Below are 15,365 nucleotides of genomic sequence, written 5' to 3'. Positions count from 1 at the left end.
TCCATCCGATAGTTGTTCTGTGGAAAATGTAACAGAATTGACAAGAGGGAGGAACTGCAGTGATCTCGTATTTCATACGCCAGAGATACTATTATGATCATTGCTTGACTTACGTCTTCTCCTTGTACAGGGATGTCTTTGGTTCAGTGTCGTAGCGATACCGTGACCGAGGAGTAAACACTGCCGTAATATACTATCAATAAGGTCTCTTCATTTTAATACGCATCAATTACACGATCACCACTTACATTCGACAAAATCGTGCAATAACTACATACAGATGGCAGGTGGCAGTACTAGAAGGGAAGGGTACATGAAACGTGTCGGGAGACGCGGGAGAACAGCGCAGTCGTTGTCGTAAAGTGGAAACGAAGCGACGTATCTGACATCCAAAAGGGCGTGCTCATTAGCTTTCGGGGCAAGGTTGGAAGCATTTCCGAAAGGGCTAAGTTTCTAAACTGTTCGCGTGTAGCTGCTGGTAAAGTATACACTGCAGAGCAAAATGTCGCTATCCAAAACCGGCGCCGAAGCTTCGGAGATGTATACGAGCGAATAGACGTGCAGCTGTTGAGCAACTGACCGGCCAGATGAACCAAGGGGGTATAAGCAGTGTCTCTTCAACGAGCGTCCAGCGAAAGTTGCTGCGGGTGGGCGTCCGCAGCAAGCGCTTGGTTCATGCACCCATGCCGACTACTGTTCATCGGTGACGAAAGCTAGAATTTGCACGGCAATACCGCAATTGGACGTCCACTGAATGGCGAAACATGGTCTTTACAGATGACTCACGCTTTATGATCCATCGGTGTGTGGAGCGTGAAGCGTCTGAAAGGAAGCAAGGAGTGAGCGTTATGGTCTGTGGAATGTTTTTGTGCCATTCGTTGGGTGATCTCGTTATTCTGGAAGCAGATTGGATCCAAACAAGTATGCATCTATCTTTGAAGGCCATGTCCACACCTTTATGAAGTTTGCTTTTCATCGGCATGACGGCATCTATCAGCAGAACAATGCAATGTGTCACAACAGCTGACAGTCTACGTGCAAGATCGAAGAGTACCAGGGTGAGTTTACTGTACTCCCTTAGCTATCAAACTCCTCGGATTTAAACCCAATCAAGAATCTGTGGGACCACTTCGATCGGACTGTTCGCGCCACGGGTCCTCAACCAAGAAACCTTACGCAGCTGTCTATTCGACTGGAGTCAGCGTGGCTCCACATTACTTTCGCTACCTTCGAGAGCCTCCCTCACTGATCTCTTCCAGAACACCCTGCAACGGTCATTCCGGGTTTCGACAGGCGATAACATTAATGCGACTGGACAGCGTATTTCTCGTCTGTCGTACATAAAGAGCACGGCTATGTGAGTGATTCAAGGTTTTATGAGAGTGTAACACCACTTACAAAGCGTTAAGACGTATTGTTGGAGCAGGATTTTTTTTATTAGAAAAGGTCAGTTCTTAATAATGGTGTTCCTACTCTTCTGGGGAAAGGGAGGGCATAAGGAGAATGATAATGTTCGGAAGAGAATTCGGATTAAATTTTCAGACAAAGTTTTTTTTAAATAAAATTTGTCTGATTACAGAGAGTCTGAAAATCCGTCTGTTTCATCGTCAATCCTTCGATTAGTTAGCAGCTGTCCATCTGGGCCTCTTAGAAGCTAACTTCTTCAGTTCTTCATAATCAGACACTCCTGCAGTATTTGTAACTTGTTTTTAAAATGACAGTCGCGATCTCCCTCGGGCTAACTTTCCTTGCAATGTTCCGTGTAAGACATTTAAAACGAACTGGATGTGTCGTATTATTTTCTCAGTAAACTCGTGTCGTCTTCGCGCTGTTGTTCTCCTAAGTGACCTTTTTTCGTCACTTCTTTGCAAGACTCCTTGGTTGGTGGTTATATCTACCCATTTTAACAGCCACCAGCAGTACCATACTTCAAATCCTTGAAGAGATTTCATTTTCGCTTATTGTTCGCATTCCTTACTTCCTAAATATCTGTATAATCTTGTTTCTTTTATTTTATTTCCTCTGATTTTTATGTTTACTTCTTCTGATTCAGCACAAGCGTACTGCTGTCTCTTTTTATTTTATTTCGACTTTTTGTTTCTGCATTTATTCTGATACCTGTACTCTGTTATTGTATGTTCTTTGTAAATGCTGATCGGGGAGGAGACGCTGCAAACTTGTCTAACACCTTTAAGAATTCTAGCTTCTCTTTGTACATTTCTCACCTTTAGGATTGCTGTTTGTTCCTTGTGTAAGTCTTTATTTATTCTTAGTCTAGTTTAATGATTTTTAGAATTACCATCAGTTTGTTCCGGGCTGACAGTGCCAAATGTTTTCATGGAGTCTACGAAAGTTATGTAAATTTTTCTGTTGACTCTGAAGTTTTCTGAGCTGTAATGCGAAGGCTTCAACTAAACTGGCTGAAGTTTTGTTCTTAATGCGCCTATGTTTCCGTCTTGTTAATATGTTCTGAGTCTTACAATGCTCAAAGTCCTGTGACCTTCAAATGCAGCTACTTTGTTCTTCTTTGGAGTCATTAGCATGATCCGTAACTGCCAAGAATTCATCCGATACGACAGAAAAAAATATTTTGTGAGCTATAATGTCTTGAGAAATAAGAACATCTTTAGTGAAAGGAAGTAGAATCAGAGCACAACCTCATATCCGGAAACAGCATCGTCAGCTACAGCGGTAAAGTACATTAAAAATGCCGTGCGGAGGCCCTGCTGTTAGTACGGCGGTGGAAGGAACTCCCACGCCAGCGAGGTAACCTCTTTAGCGCTATTTCGATCGAATGTCAATGAAAGTGTCGTAGACGTCCGTAAAAACTCTTCAGCTACCGTTATCTCTTACTGAAATACCGAGCTTTAATGGCAGAGAAACCTTACAACAGTAGGGACACATCGTAAATAATTGGTATGATCGCGCAAGTTCCGCTCTGTTAACGCTTTTCTGTAATAAAATTCGTAACTACCGCTGCCTCAACAGTGTTTGTTACGCGCAGCCAAACCATAGTCTCCACTCTTACAAGCGCCAATAAAACGTGAAATTGACGTTTCGTTTTCCGTATGTGTTTAACCACGTGTTCCTTTGACGGGACCGAGGGAACAAGAAACTCTTGTATTTAGCACGCATACAGTCAGCCACTCCGCTGAATAATGCACAGCAGTGAGTTCTCCGGTACATTGTCTGAATGTAAATACTGGAAGATAAAGATGAGGAGAGAGTGAAAGGTTGGGAAGGTGGCGATGAAGGAAGAGAAAGAGAAGGAAAAGAAGAGGGAAAGATGGTGAGGAGAATCAGCACAAGTACTGCTGTGTTTTCGGGAAATTGCTTAACACATGTCACTGTAAGAATACAGAAGAAGAAATTTTTATCTGATCAAGAAGCTGCAACCTATGAAGGTTATGTAGTGAAAATACATGTTTCTACCTGTTGCAGATGTTTCAGCGTGGTTAAAGGCAGTGATAGTGCCTGGGTAAGTATTAGCAGGATTATCTGAATGAGACAATCGTCGATGCGGGCGTTCGCGGTGCGGTTTTTTTACAGATGCAGTGTAACCGATTCACCGTGTGGTCCATCTGAAAGGAATACATGTACAAGGTGGACAACACCCTTACATATCTTGCTTACTGTGAGCCCATTTCCTAAGTGAAACATTTTATGAAAAGACAAAGAAAGGTGTAGTGAATTGACAATTTGATGCAATGAACTATTAGTTGAGATGCATGGAACACACGTTCAGTGACAGGGAAAGGAGATGGAGTTCGTTACTTTTTTATAATTACTCTATTGGCTGGTTGAATGGTGACCTCCATCGTGTCTTTTATTACGCTACACTTTTCATCTCCGTTGCCACTACGCTCAATATCCTCAGTAATTTTATACGCCACCGTACTATCCGCTCAGAAGCATCAGCATACCTATTGACATTAAAATGAGTTGCGACCACCTTTTACTTTTTCAATACGATGTCTAACTATCTTTGGAGGGATGACAGCCCGTTCTTCATCGAGAGCTGAACTCAGAGTAGGTAGTGATTTGACGCTGGGGGTCAACGTTCTAACCCCAAAGGCGTTGCACGGGGTTCATGGTGGGGCTCTGGGCAGGTCAGTCTATTTCAGGGAAGTTACTGTCCACAAATCATTGTTTTTACGACAGGGCACATTGTCATGCTGGCACAAATAATCGTCTCCGAGTTGTCCCTCTGCTACGCAATACACAGTCCTGTGAAATATGTTCAGCGCTTTTTGCATTTAACGGTTTCCAAAGAACAACGAGGGGACGACATCCTAATCACGGGAAGCACCACCATACCATACCACCATCTCCTCCGTACTTCCGTACTGCAGGTAATATTGGACAGGCATTAGCCAAACCCAAACCCTGGCGGATGCGCCTCTTGTGACATCTAGTGGTAAATTGTTCATTACATAGCTGTGTTCGGACATTTTTGATCAGCGATATACTTCTCCTTCAAGCGCCTCACTAACCTGTTCCTTCGTCTGGTAAGCAGCCTCCCTAGGTTTATTTCGCTTCTTATTTCTAGAACATTTCTTACTTTCTTTATCCGGCTACTTAATTTTTAACGCTGTACGATAGCATCATAATTCAAACGATTTCAGAGTCTTCTTCTCCGGGTTTCCATGTAATGTTATGCTCCGAACAGTCACTTTCAGGATCTCCTTATTCATTTTAATATCAGCATCTAATACCAATAGTGACACTTTACTGAAACAAAAGGTATTTTCAGCTGTCCTACGTTCGAGTCCCAGTCCGGCACACATTTTTAATTTACCTGGAAGGTTCGTGTGTAGCGTTTTGTGGGCTGAATTATAGATCGAGATGGAAATAAAAGGTAGTCGTGTGATGCATGGCCGGCCGGTGTGGCCGAGCGGTTCTAGGCGCTTCAGTCTGGAACTGCGCGACCGCTACGGTCGCAGGTTCGAAACCTGCCTCGGGCAGGTCCTTAGGTTAGTTGTGATGTCCTTAGGTTAGTTAGGTTTAAGTAGTTCTAAGTTCTAGGGGACTGATGACCTCAGATGTTAAGTCCCATAGTGCTCAGAGCCATTTGAACCATTTTTGTGTGCACTTGGTGTGTTGTTCTCAAGTAGGTACATGAGCGTAGCACAGCTTGTGACCTAATCAAATAGGCCTGTTATCATCAATACTGCCGTCATGCCCTCCATCTACTGAACACTTTGCAGAGATAATTAAAACGTTGGCACTGGGACACTATGTGGTTCTCGGCAAGTGTGTGCTCTCTCTCTCTCTCTGTTACCCTCTTGTAAATTTAGTGAGAGTAACACCGCCAGAAGCGGAAACATCTGCTTCCTAATGGTGCGAGAGGAAATCTAACCAGTGAAGCGGTAATATGTGTAAACAACTTACCGAGCGGCGTGGCGGTGAGTGTGTAGTCGTGGTCCATGAACTGCCCCCAGGCGATGACCATGACAGTGCCCGCGTGGTCGTGGTAGCCCTCGTCGGGGTGCATCGTCCGGGACACGATCCGCGGCAGCGGCAGCTGGTTGCCCGACACGCTGATGCGGGGCGCCGTCATGCCGTCAGCGTACAGCGGACCCACCAACCTGCGAAGGCCGCACGTTCCCCAGTTGGCGATGACATTCAGCAGTTGGCAACAGAATGGGATGCATTACACGAAGTAGATTATTTCCTAGCGCTATACAGATTAGATTTCAAGTGGAAGTCAGCGAAAAAAGGGCTACAAACCGGAACAAGAAAACATGAAGAGCAGCACTACGAAATTTGTAAGCAGAAATTTAAACTATTATTTCCTGATGGAAAACAAGAAAGATATATAACTGTATATATAGTTATCAGGCGCGACGTCGGATGTCATAGTGAAAATTCCACAATATTTCATCAGCGTAACTGACCGACATCTTCAGGTGCGACGAACACACTGCTATGGCACGACTAGAGCCCCCTATTTATGCCAGTCTTAGGCAGGAAAAAAAAAAAAATGCACGGAAGTATGTTTTTTAACACAAACCTACGTTTTTTTAAATGGAGCCCCGTTAGTTTTGTTAACACATCTGAACATATAAACAAATACGTAATCAGTGCCGTTTGTTGCATTGTAAAATGTTAATTACATCCGGAGATATTGTAACCTAAAGTTGACGCTTGAGTACCACTCCTCCGCTGTTCGATCGGGTGTATCGGAGAGCACAGAATTACGTAGGGATCCAAAGGGAACGGTGATGGACCTTAGGTACAGAAGAGACTGGAACAGAACATTACGTCCACATGCTAACACCTCTTCATTGGTCTTTTTCACTGACGCACATGTACATTGCCATGAGGGGTGAGGTACACGTACACACGTGGTTTCCGTTTTCAATTACGGAGTGGGATAGAGTGTGTCCTGACATGTCAGGCCAATAGATGTTCAATGTGGTGGCCATCATTTTCTGCACACAATTGCAATCCCTGGCGTAATGAATGTCGTACACGCCGCAGTACATCTGGTGTAATGTCGCCGCAGGCTGCCACAATACGTTGTTTCATATCCTCTGGGGTTGTAGGCACATCACGGTACACATACTCCTTTAACGTACCCCACAGAAAGAAGTCCAGAGGTGTAAGATCAGGAGAACGGGCTGGCCAATTTATGCGTCCTCCACGTCCTATGAAACGCCCGCCGAACATCCTGTCAAGGGTCAGCCTAGTGTTAATTGCGGAATATGCAGGTGCACCATCATGCAGATACCACATACGTCGACGCGTTTCCAGTGGGACATTTTCGAGCAACGTTGGCAGATCATTCTGTAGAAACGCGATGTATGTTGCAGCTGTTTGGGCCCCTGCAATGAAGTGAGGACCAATGAGGTGGTCGCCAATGATTCCGCACCATACATTTACAGTCCACGGTCGCTGTCGCTCTACCTGTCTGAGCCAGCGAGGATTGTCCACGGACCTGTAATGCATGTTCCGTAGATTCACTGCCCCGTGGTTTGTGAAACCCGCTTCATCGGTAAACAGGTAGAACTGCAACGCATTCCCTGTTAATGCCCATTGACAGAATTGCACTCGATGATTAAAGTCATCACCATGTAATTGCTGATGTAGCGACACATGAAACGGGTGAAAGCGGTGACGATGCAGTATGCGCATGACACTACTTTGACTCAGTCCACCGGCTCTCGCAATGTCCCGTGTACTCATGTGTGGGTTCATGGCAACAGCAGCTAACACACCAACTGCACCCGCTTCTCCTGTGACGGGCCTGTTACGGACCCGTTTGCGTGCTACGACCATACCTGTTGCATACAGTTGGCGGTAGATGTTTTGCAATGTGCGGCACGTTGGATGCTCTCTGTCCGGGTACCGTTCTGCATACACCCTGCAGGCTTCAGCAGCATTTCGTTGACACTCGCCATAGATGAGTATCATCTCCGCCTTTTCAGAGTTCGAATACACCATGGTCACAGTTCCTACAACACTACACTGTCACAGACGTCTGGTAACACGGTGTACTACAGTTGGTCTGCGTGCGGAGACGAATGCAGAATAACAATAGCAGCAAGCGCTACCTGCGGACACTGCGACAGCTAGACCAAACCACAACGGTGCACTACAGCCACACTCGTAAACACGGTCGTCATCGTAAACATGTCCCTGCAGATGCTGCTCGCCGACCGTGGCCCGTGTTTGTTACGCAACTGAACGTCGGAGGTTTCAAGCGTCAACTTTAGGTTACAATATCTCCGGATGTAATTAACATTTTACAATGCAACAAACGGCACTGATTACGTATTTGTTTGTATGTTCAGATGTGCTACCAAAACTAACGTGGTTCCATTTAAAAAAAAACGTAGGTTTGTGTTAAAAAAAACTTCCGTGCATTTTTATATGGTTTGTATTGAACAATTACACTAGCCCCTCTCCTCACGTTCGGTCTGTGGAATCGGTTCTTCAGTATTTGATGTGGTTTACGAAATATATCCAGCGGTAACGTTAGGTGACTCACCCTGTATAACTGTTTACGAACATGGGGTGAAAAGTTTTTGGTTTAGTCCGGATCAGAGGCCACTTGTGTAGCTACTCGAACATCCTTCTTACTGTAGCAATTTTTCAGCACATTAAGCAAGTTTGAATTACGAACTGCAACTAGCGCCCAGGTCTGAATCGATTAATCACTTTTGCAAAATATTTTAATTGGGCTGAAATCAATGTCCAGTTAGGGGTACCATTTGTATGTGCATTGTTCGAATTTTACGTGCAAAAACAGTCACCCTTAAATAACTCTGGACCAGAGCGAGACTAGCGGTTCAAATTTGGTCCAGTCGTGTATCAGACCTTTATCTAAGCTCAGTTTTAACTGTTTGATAAAAATCTTGCTTTGTTAGGATTTTACGTACAAAAAACACGTTTTTCTGGAAGGTTTATGAAGCGTGTCACACCGACCAGCCAAAACATAATGACCACTGCCATCCGCGACGTTGGATGCCATCTATCGGCGTTGCGGGCACGTGACGCGAAAACAAAAGTATGTAAGCGGAGCAGACAGGGACGGGGGATCACCCTTGCGAAGATGTTTTATTTTGGTCTTCAGTCCAGACACTGGTTTGATGCAGCTCTCCATGGTACTCTATCCTGTGCAAGCCTCTTCATCTCCGACTAACTATTGGAACCTACATCCTTCTTAATCTGCTTAGTGTACTCATCTCTTGGTCTCCCTGTACGATTTTTACCCTACACGCTTCCCTCAAATATTAATAAATTGGTGATCCCTTGATGCCTCAGAACGCGTCCTACCGACCGATCCCTTCTTCTAGTCAAGTTGTGCCACAAATTACTCTTCTCCCCAATTCTGTTCAGTATCTCTTCATCAGTTACGTGATCTACCCATCTAACCTTGAGCATTCTTCTGTAGCGCCTCATTTCAAAAACTTCTATTCTCTTTGTGGTGTCACCGCCAGACACCACACTTGCTAGGTGGTAGCTTAAATCGGCCGCGGTCCATTTAGTACATGTCGGACCCGCGTGTCGCCATTAGTACATGTCGGACCCGCGTGTCGCCACTGTGTGATCGCAGACCGAGCGCCACCACAAGGCAGGTCTCGAGATACGGAATAGCACTCGCCCCCAGTTGTACGACGACTTTGCTAGCGACTACACTTACGAAGCCTTTCTCTCATTTGCCGAGAGACTGTTAGAATAGCCTTCAGCTAAGTCCATGGTTACGGCCTAGCAAGGCGCCATTAGCCTTACATAGTTTGATAGTTATCGTATGAAATGTCTCATCAAGAATGCTGTAATTCACATCAAAGAATAAAAGATAAGTATTCGAGGAGCTGCATACTTTTCTTGTTAGAATTCACTACTTATCCTGTTCCAGAATTCACGCCCGTCTGCTTAGATAGCGTGCATTTAGGGCGCCTCTATCTACAAGGTGTTGGCACATTTACCAACACATCACTCTTCTTGTCTAAACTATTTATCGTCCGTGTTTCACTGCCATACGTTGCTGCACTCCATACAAATTCTTTTAGAAAAGACTTCCTGACACTTAATTCTATACTCGATGTTAACAACCTTCTCTTCTTGAGAAACGCTTTCCTTGCCATCACCAGTCTACATTTTATATCCTCTCTACTTCGACCATCATTAGTCATTTTGCGTCCCACATAGCAAAACTCATCTACTGCTTTAAATGTCTCATTTCCTGATCTAATTCCCCCAGCATCGCCTGATTTAATTCGACTACATTGCGTTATCTTTGTTTTGCTTTTGTTGATCTTTATCTTGTATCCTCCTCTCGAGACACTGTCCTTTCTGTTCAACTTCTCTTCCAGATCCCGAAGATATGGGCTGCAAATGGGGAATTCCGTTGAGATAAGCGACTTTGACAAATGGCAGATTATTATTATGCAGAGCCTGTGAACTAATATCCCGAAAACGGCAAAGCTGGTCGAACGTTCACGTATTACTCTCGTGAGGATCAACGGAAGGAGGTGGAAGGACAGTAAAAAGGCCACCAGGCGCTAGATGATCGGACGTCAACGACTCTTCAAAGAACGTGGGGTTGCGAGGCTTGTCTGCTATGTAAAGTAGGATAGGTGGTAACGTGTGCCATCTCTGCCGAAGGAGCACAATGCTGGTGCACGCACAAGTGTTTCAGAGCATTCAATTCATCATTCATTGTTAAACATGGAGCTTCTAAGCAGACCACCCCTACGTGTTCACATGTTGTCCCAACAACATCGTCAGTTATGCCTACAGCGGGCGCGGGACCCTGGCGATTCGACCGTTTATCAGTGGAAACGTGTCGACTCTTCGGGTGGATCATATTTTTGCTAGCTAGGTCGATGATGGTCGTCTCCACAAACGTTGTCATCGCGGTGAACTGTGGCTCGATACGTGCAGCGCGCTACGGACGCAGGCTGGGGGGAGCACTGTTATGCTATGCAGACATTCCGCTGCGCTTGCATGGAACCTTTGGTAGTAACCGAAGACACACTCACAACTGCGAACTACCTGCTTCCATTCATGCCTGATGCCTTCCCCGAAGGCGATGTCATCTTTCAGCAGTTGAATTGTCCGTGTCTCGGAAACAGAACCGTGCTACAGTAGTCTGAGGAGGATTGTAGAGGACTCACGTCGATATTTCACGACCAAATTCACCTGATGTAAGTCCTATGGAACCCATTTCTGTCACTATCGGGTGCCATCACGGCGTACACAAACCAGCGGCCCGTTATTTCCGCGAATTGCATGACCTGTGCGTAGACGTCTAACGCCACAGACCTCCACGAACCTACCAACGAACTGTCTGACACTGATACACAGAATCAGTGATGTTTTTAGTTCCTAAAAGACTCATCAGTGTCTACTCTAAACTTATACGAATAGATTAAAGCCTCGCACGAAGATAGATAAGTGGGTAAAATCAAAACGATTTTTTTTATTCAGCCGTCTTTATCCGTTCCCGAGATACGATACTTTGGAGTCGAGGTAAATGTAACACGTATAACTCGTTTTTATATCAGCTGCATGCGTGGAAACGGTTTAAAGTGAACTAACTAAATATACAAATGCATTCTTATCATCAAATTAAAAAATCGCTTTCAAAAATCTAGCTATGTGCAAAAAACACGTTTTTGTGAGTTTCTTACACGCGTCATTTCTATGTATGAGACTTTTGCAGATCTGTTCAAATTTTGTAAGAACGTAGACAAATACATGCAATTAATGGTCATCCTGTTGTTTTGTTAAAGTTTTATCCGTTGCTACTATAAAAGCAATACGGTTCTATACAGAATAAAAGAACATATACGTAATCAGTCATCTCCCTAGTCAACAAAAATCTGCATTGCTTTCTAAGCTGTGGTGGTTTAATATCAAAATTACGGTAGAGTAAAAATTGCGAACGAGAATGAGAAAATGCTCCTATCATAGCACAAGAAAGGCGAGTATGTCCTGGGCAGAGTAGGGATATAAAAGAACGGAACAATTTTTCGACTTACCTGGCAGCTTTGAAGACATTTAAATCGAAACATTTACACCTACATCTACATGGATACTCTACAAATCACATTTAATCACTTTATGCCAACGATCAAGTACTTACGGCTCTGGATGAGGATGATGCCATGCATCAAATGAGAAAGTTAATGGATGCTTATAAACTGTGGGTGCTAACAGTTAATATGGATAAAACAGAATATTTTGTTGTTGGAAGATGACGATGTGAGGATTTAGATTTAGATTTTGGCTGGGTAATAAATGTGGGAGTGTTGAAATTTCTAGGTTCACTAATCGCTAAGACTGGCCGGTATGAAGTGGACATATTCCACAGGATAAATCAAGCGATGGGAGCTGTTAGATCACTAAATGTTATCTTTTGGAGTCGCCACATATGCAGACGAAGAAAAGGTGGCAGTGCAATGTGCTGTGGTTCAAAACATTCTGATATGTGGGTCATGGTCTTGGTCACTAAACGAGAGACAGAAGGGGGTGGGGGGAGGGAATTCAGGCTGACGATATGGACGAGTTATGGTGGAGCAAGATACCGAGCCGCTTTGATTGACTAAGGAATGAATATGTGTGAATGAAGGTGGATGTGGTGAAACTAGTAACAGACTCGAGCTCTGAGATGTGGGGTATCAAACTGAAGACCTTGAAGTCAAGTTTCGCAACAAAGAATAAGATTTAATTGGTTGAATGTAATCACCGTATTAAGAAAAACCTAGTCAGCGAATAGCTGCTGCTAGCTATGCAAATGAAGTATCAGATGGTATCAAATCGCAGCATAAACTGATACTTCTATGCTTTCTCTTGATCTATACAAGGTGTCCCAGGAGTTGTGGTCAATATTCGGGAATATCAAGCAAAAAACTTCACATGGACAAATGTTCTACGTCGAATAGTTTCAGAAATAGAATACATTTAATGCACGTTATTATCCGACGGATGGAAGAATGGCGATAGCCGTACTGTTTGCTGAACTGGCCTCGATCAGGAAGAAGCAGCCGAGGGAGCCTGAGGGCATCGTGAAAATGAACTATGGCAAAGGCTTCGAAAGGAGTAGTCTATCGGAAGAAGAGTGACAGGATAGAAGTTTATGGCATGTGAAAACAGGCAACTGCTGATAAAAGGGAAAATATGCTAAGGTAAAAGTAGCGTGTAACGGTTTAAGTGCAAATATTTTCATATGTGGCATGTTAATATGTAATCATAGCCGGCCGCTGTGGGCGAGCGGTTCTAGGCGCTTCAGTTCGGAACCGCGCTGCTGCTACGGTCGCAGGTCCGAATCCTGCCTCGGGCATGGATGTGTGTGGTGTCCTTAGGTTAGTTAGGTTTAAGTAGTTCTAAGTTCTAGGGGACTGATGACCTCAGCAGTTAAGTCCCATAGTGCTCAGAGCCATTTGAACCATTTTGTAATCATACCAGAGTGTCGGTTGTTTTTTCTCTGCGTCAACAGTCTCTCCACAGACATGTCACAAACTATACGATCTGACATTTTCTGCACGGTCATGACTGAACCACTATGTGGACTACACTTGTCAGTATAGACTAACCGGTTTTCGTCCACCGTCTGTACCTCAAAACCTGACCTGCTGCCCAGGGGAAAATTAGCGTTAATGGCTTGCTCTTGTCACATATACTGTAGGTGCTACTCTGCAAATGACCCAAATACTGATGTAATGTTGTTCAGTACATCGTCCTCAGTCTCTGTTATCAACAAACATATCTACACTTTTATACCTACAGACTGTTCGCTCACTCATCAAAACCTACAGTTGACCTAAAATCATAAAATTTGCAAAAAGCAAGGTTTGACAATACAAATAAAGGAAAATCTGAAAATTTTCAAAATTTTTTTGTCATTCTGGGATGGCTTGTAACTTTTGGGACCGATATGTTGCCAGTATCGATATCTGGCAAAAATCGTAGAGATTGTAGATTTCTGTTATGAATGAACTGTCTACATACATAATTAAGGTTTTACGGTGCCCTCAGTATGCGAGCCCTACTCACACATATCCGGATTTTTATGGTCGTCAATACTTGTCCACACAGAGTTTGTAGCAGCCCGCAGCGCATCGCTGGAAAGTAAACAGCCAGCTTGATCCCGAGGAATTAATTTCATGATTTTGTCTAGGTTTATTGAGAAGACTGTTACTGCGGTGTTTGCGTCTTCATATATTGTGACATGTTGAGCTCTTTGTGATTCTATCCTTCAGTGCGGCATCGTAATTTCTCGCGCATACGCAGTGCTCCACGTTGCGGCCGTGGAGCTATAGTTATCGGGCTCAACTCAATTTAGAAGTAGCTGCATGTGATGATGCGTTTGATTTAGGATATGTGATGGTTTATTTCAGTAACACACTTTACGCACATATTGAATCTCGTACATTCTGCAATAGATGCAACGTACAACCGCAACACCTGCAGCAAGCTGTCGCTAATGAAGATCTGCGTGCATTCGCAGTAATGTACCGAAATGCAAAAAATACAATAGCACAGATTTCTTTCGCAGGGAAGGCTTTTACTGATTTACTCTGACGCGGAGAACACAGCAGTATGTTTAGCCATTTACGTGAGTAAACCATTTCTCCGTCATATAACAAAACATAAAAAAATAAAAAATTAAAAATAAGTGACGTGTATCATGACTTTCTTCAGTATCCGTTTGGGAGTGCTGCTGCCTCAGCATATAAATTAGTTAAAATACAAAAAAGCCGACGTCTTAGGCATGTTTACAGCGTCTTTCTCAGGGCATGGATTGTTATTGCTATTGGTGGATACTTCAAAATGTGTATTATCATCACCGTCAGTACTGTAAATTTATTTTGGGCCATCAATTATATGACTGGTCTCCTATGCCAACCACTTCATCTCAGAGTAGCACTTGCACGCAGCGTCCTCAGTTATTTGTTGATTATATTCCAATCTCTGTCTCCTACAATTTTCATCCTCTACAGCTAGCTCCACTACCATGACAGTTATTTACTGATGTCTTAACAGATGTCCTATCGTCCTGCCGCTTTTCTTCTTATCAATGTTTCCGACATGTACGTTTTCTCTCCGTTTCCATCTCATTTCAGATCTGTATAATCTATCTAATTCTCAACGTTCTTCTGAAGCACCTTGCATTAAACACTTCGATTCTCTTTTTTGAGGTTTTCCCACAGTCCACATGATTAACTTCCATATAATGCTGTACTCAAAACATATATTTTCATGATTTCTTTTCCAAATTAATGCCCATGTTTGATACGTTTGGCCAGGAATATGGCGTTTGCTTGTACTAGTCTGCTTTTTTAAGTACACCTTGCTTCGCACTTCACTTGTTATTTTGCTTCCGAGGTAGCATAGTTGATGGATAAACAAAAGTAGTATTTCTCGCTCGCTATCAAGCCCATACGCTGCCATCACCTGTCTTCTATTCCTTCACCTAGTACAGCGTTCCAATCGCGTACGATTATTACATTTTCATATCCTTTTACATACTGAATTACACGTTCGGTATTCTCATATACCTTTGCAAGAGTACTATTACATTGTTTAGATGTTAACTATGTGCGATTTGGTTTAAACCCTGCAGTCCAAGGGCACTACTTTTGTTTAATTCTGACATCGCCTTAAGGGGTAATTAATCACTATTATTGGGCTTGAGTAGTTACACTATCTGTGTATAGACTTGGACTGTGGTACTTGCCCTAGAATAACGAAGGGAGGGAGCAAGTAATTTACGAAATTTTGGTCTCACTCTTATCCATCGCGCGTGCAATGTCTGCCATTCAAGACGATTTACAGTCATCAACGTCTTGATATTTTACTGCGCAGCAGGTAAGTCCGTATGATACGGTCCGACCACAGGGAGACGTAGGGCA

The 15,365-nt window shown here is 43.7% G+C and overlaps 1 protein-coding gene across 1 annotated transcript in view; it reads right to left on the bottom strand.

The window, feature by feature from the left end:
• The window catches only part of LOC124624402 (peroxidase-like), a 299,356-nt gene that overhangs the window by 85,867 nt on the left and 198,124 nt on the right, over positions 1–15,365 (bottom strand). Inside the window, exon 6 of the mRNA XM_047149105.1 lies at positions 5,392–5,588. Coding sequence (XP_047005061.1) covers positions 5,392–5,588 — 197 coding nt within the window. The remainder of the gene's footprint in view (positions 1–5,391; positions 5,589–15,365) is intronic.

The sequence above is a fragment of the Schistocerca americana genome, chromosome 1 (genome assembly GCF_021461395.2).
Source record: "Schistocerca americana isolate TAMUIC-IGC-003095 chromosome 1, iqSchAmer2.1, whole genome shotgun sequence".
In the NCBI taxonomy this organism is placed as follows: Eukaryota; Metazoa; Arthropoda; class Insecta; order Orthoptera; family Acrididae; genus Schistocerca; species Schistocerca americana.
This window is presented reverse-complemented; position numbering and strand designations above follow the sequence as displayed.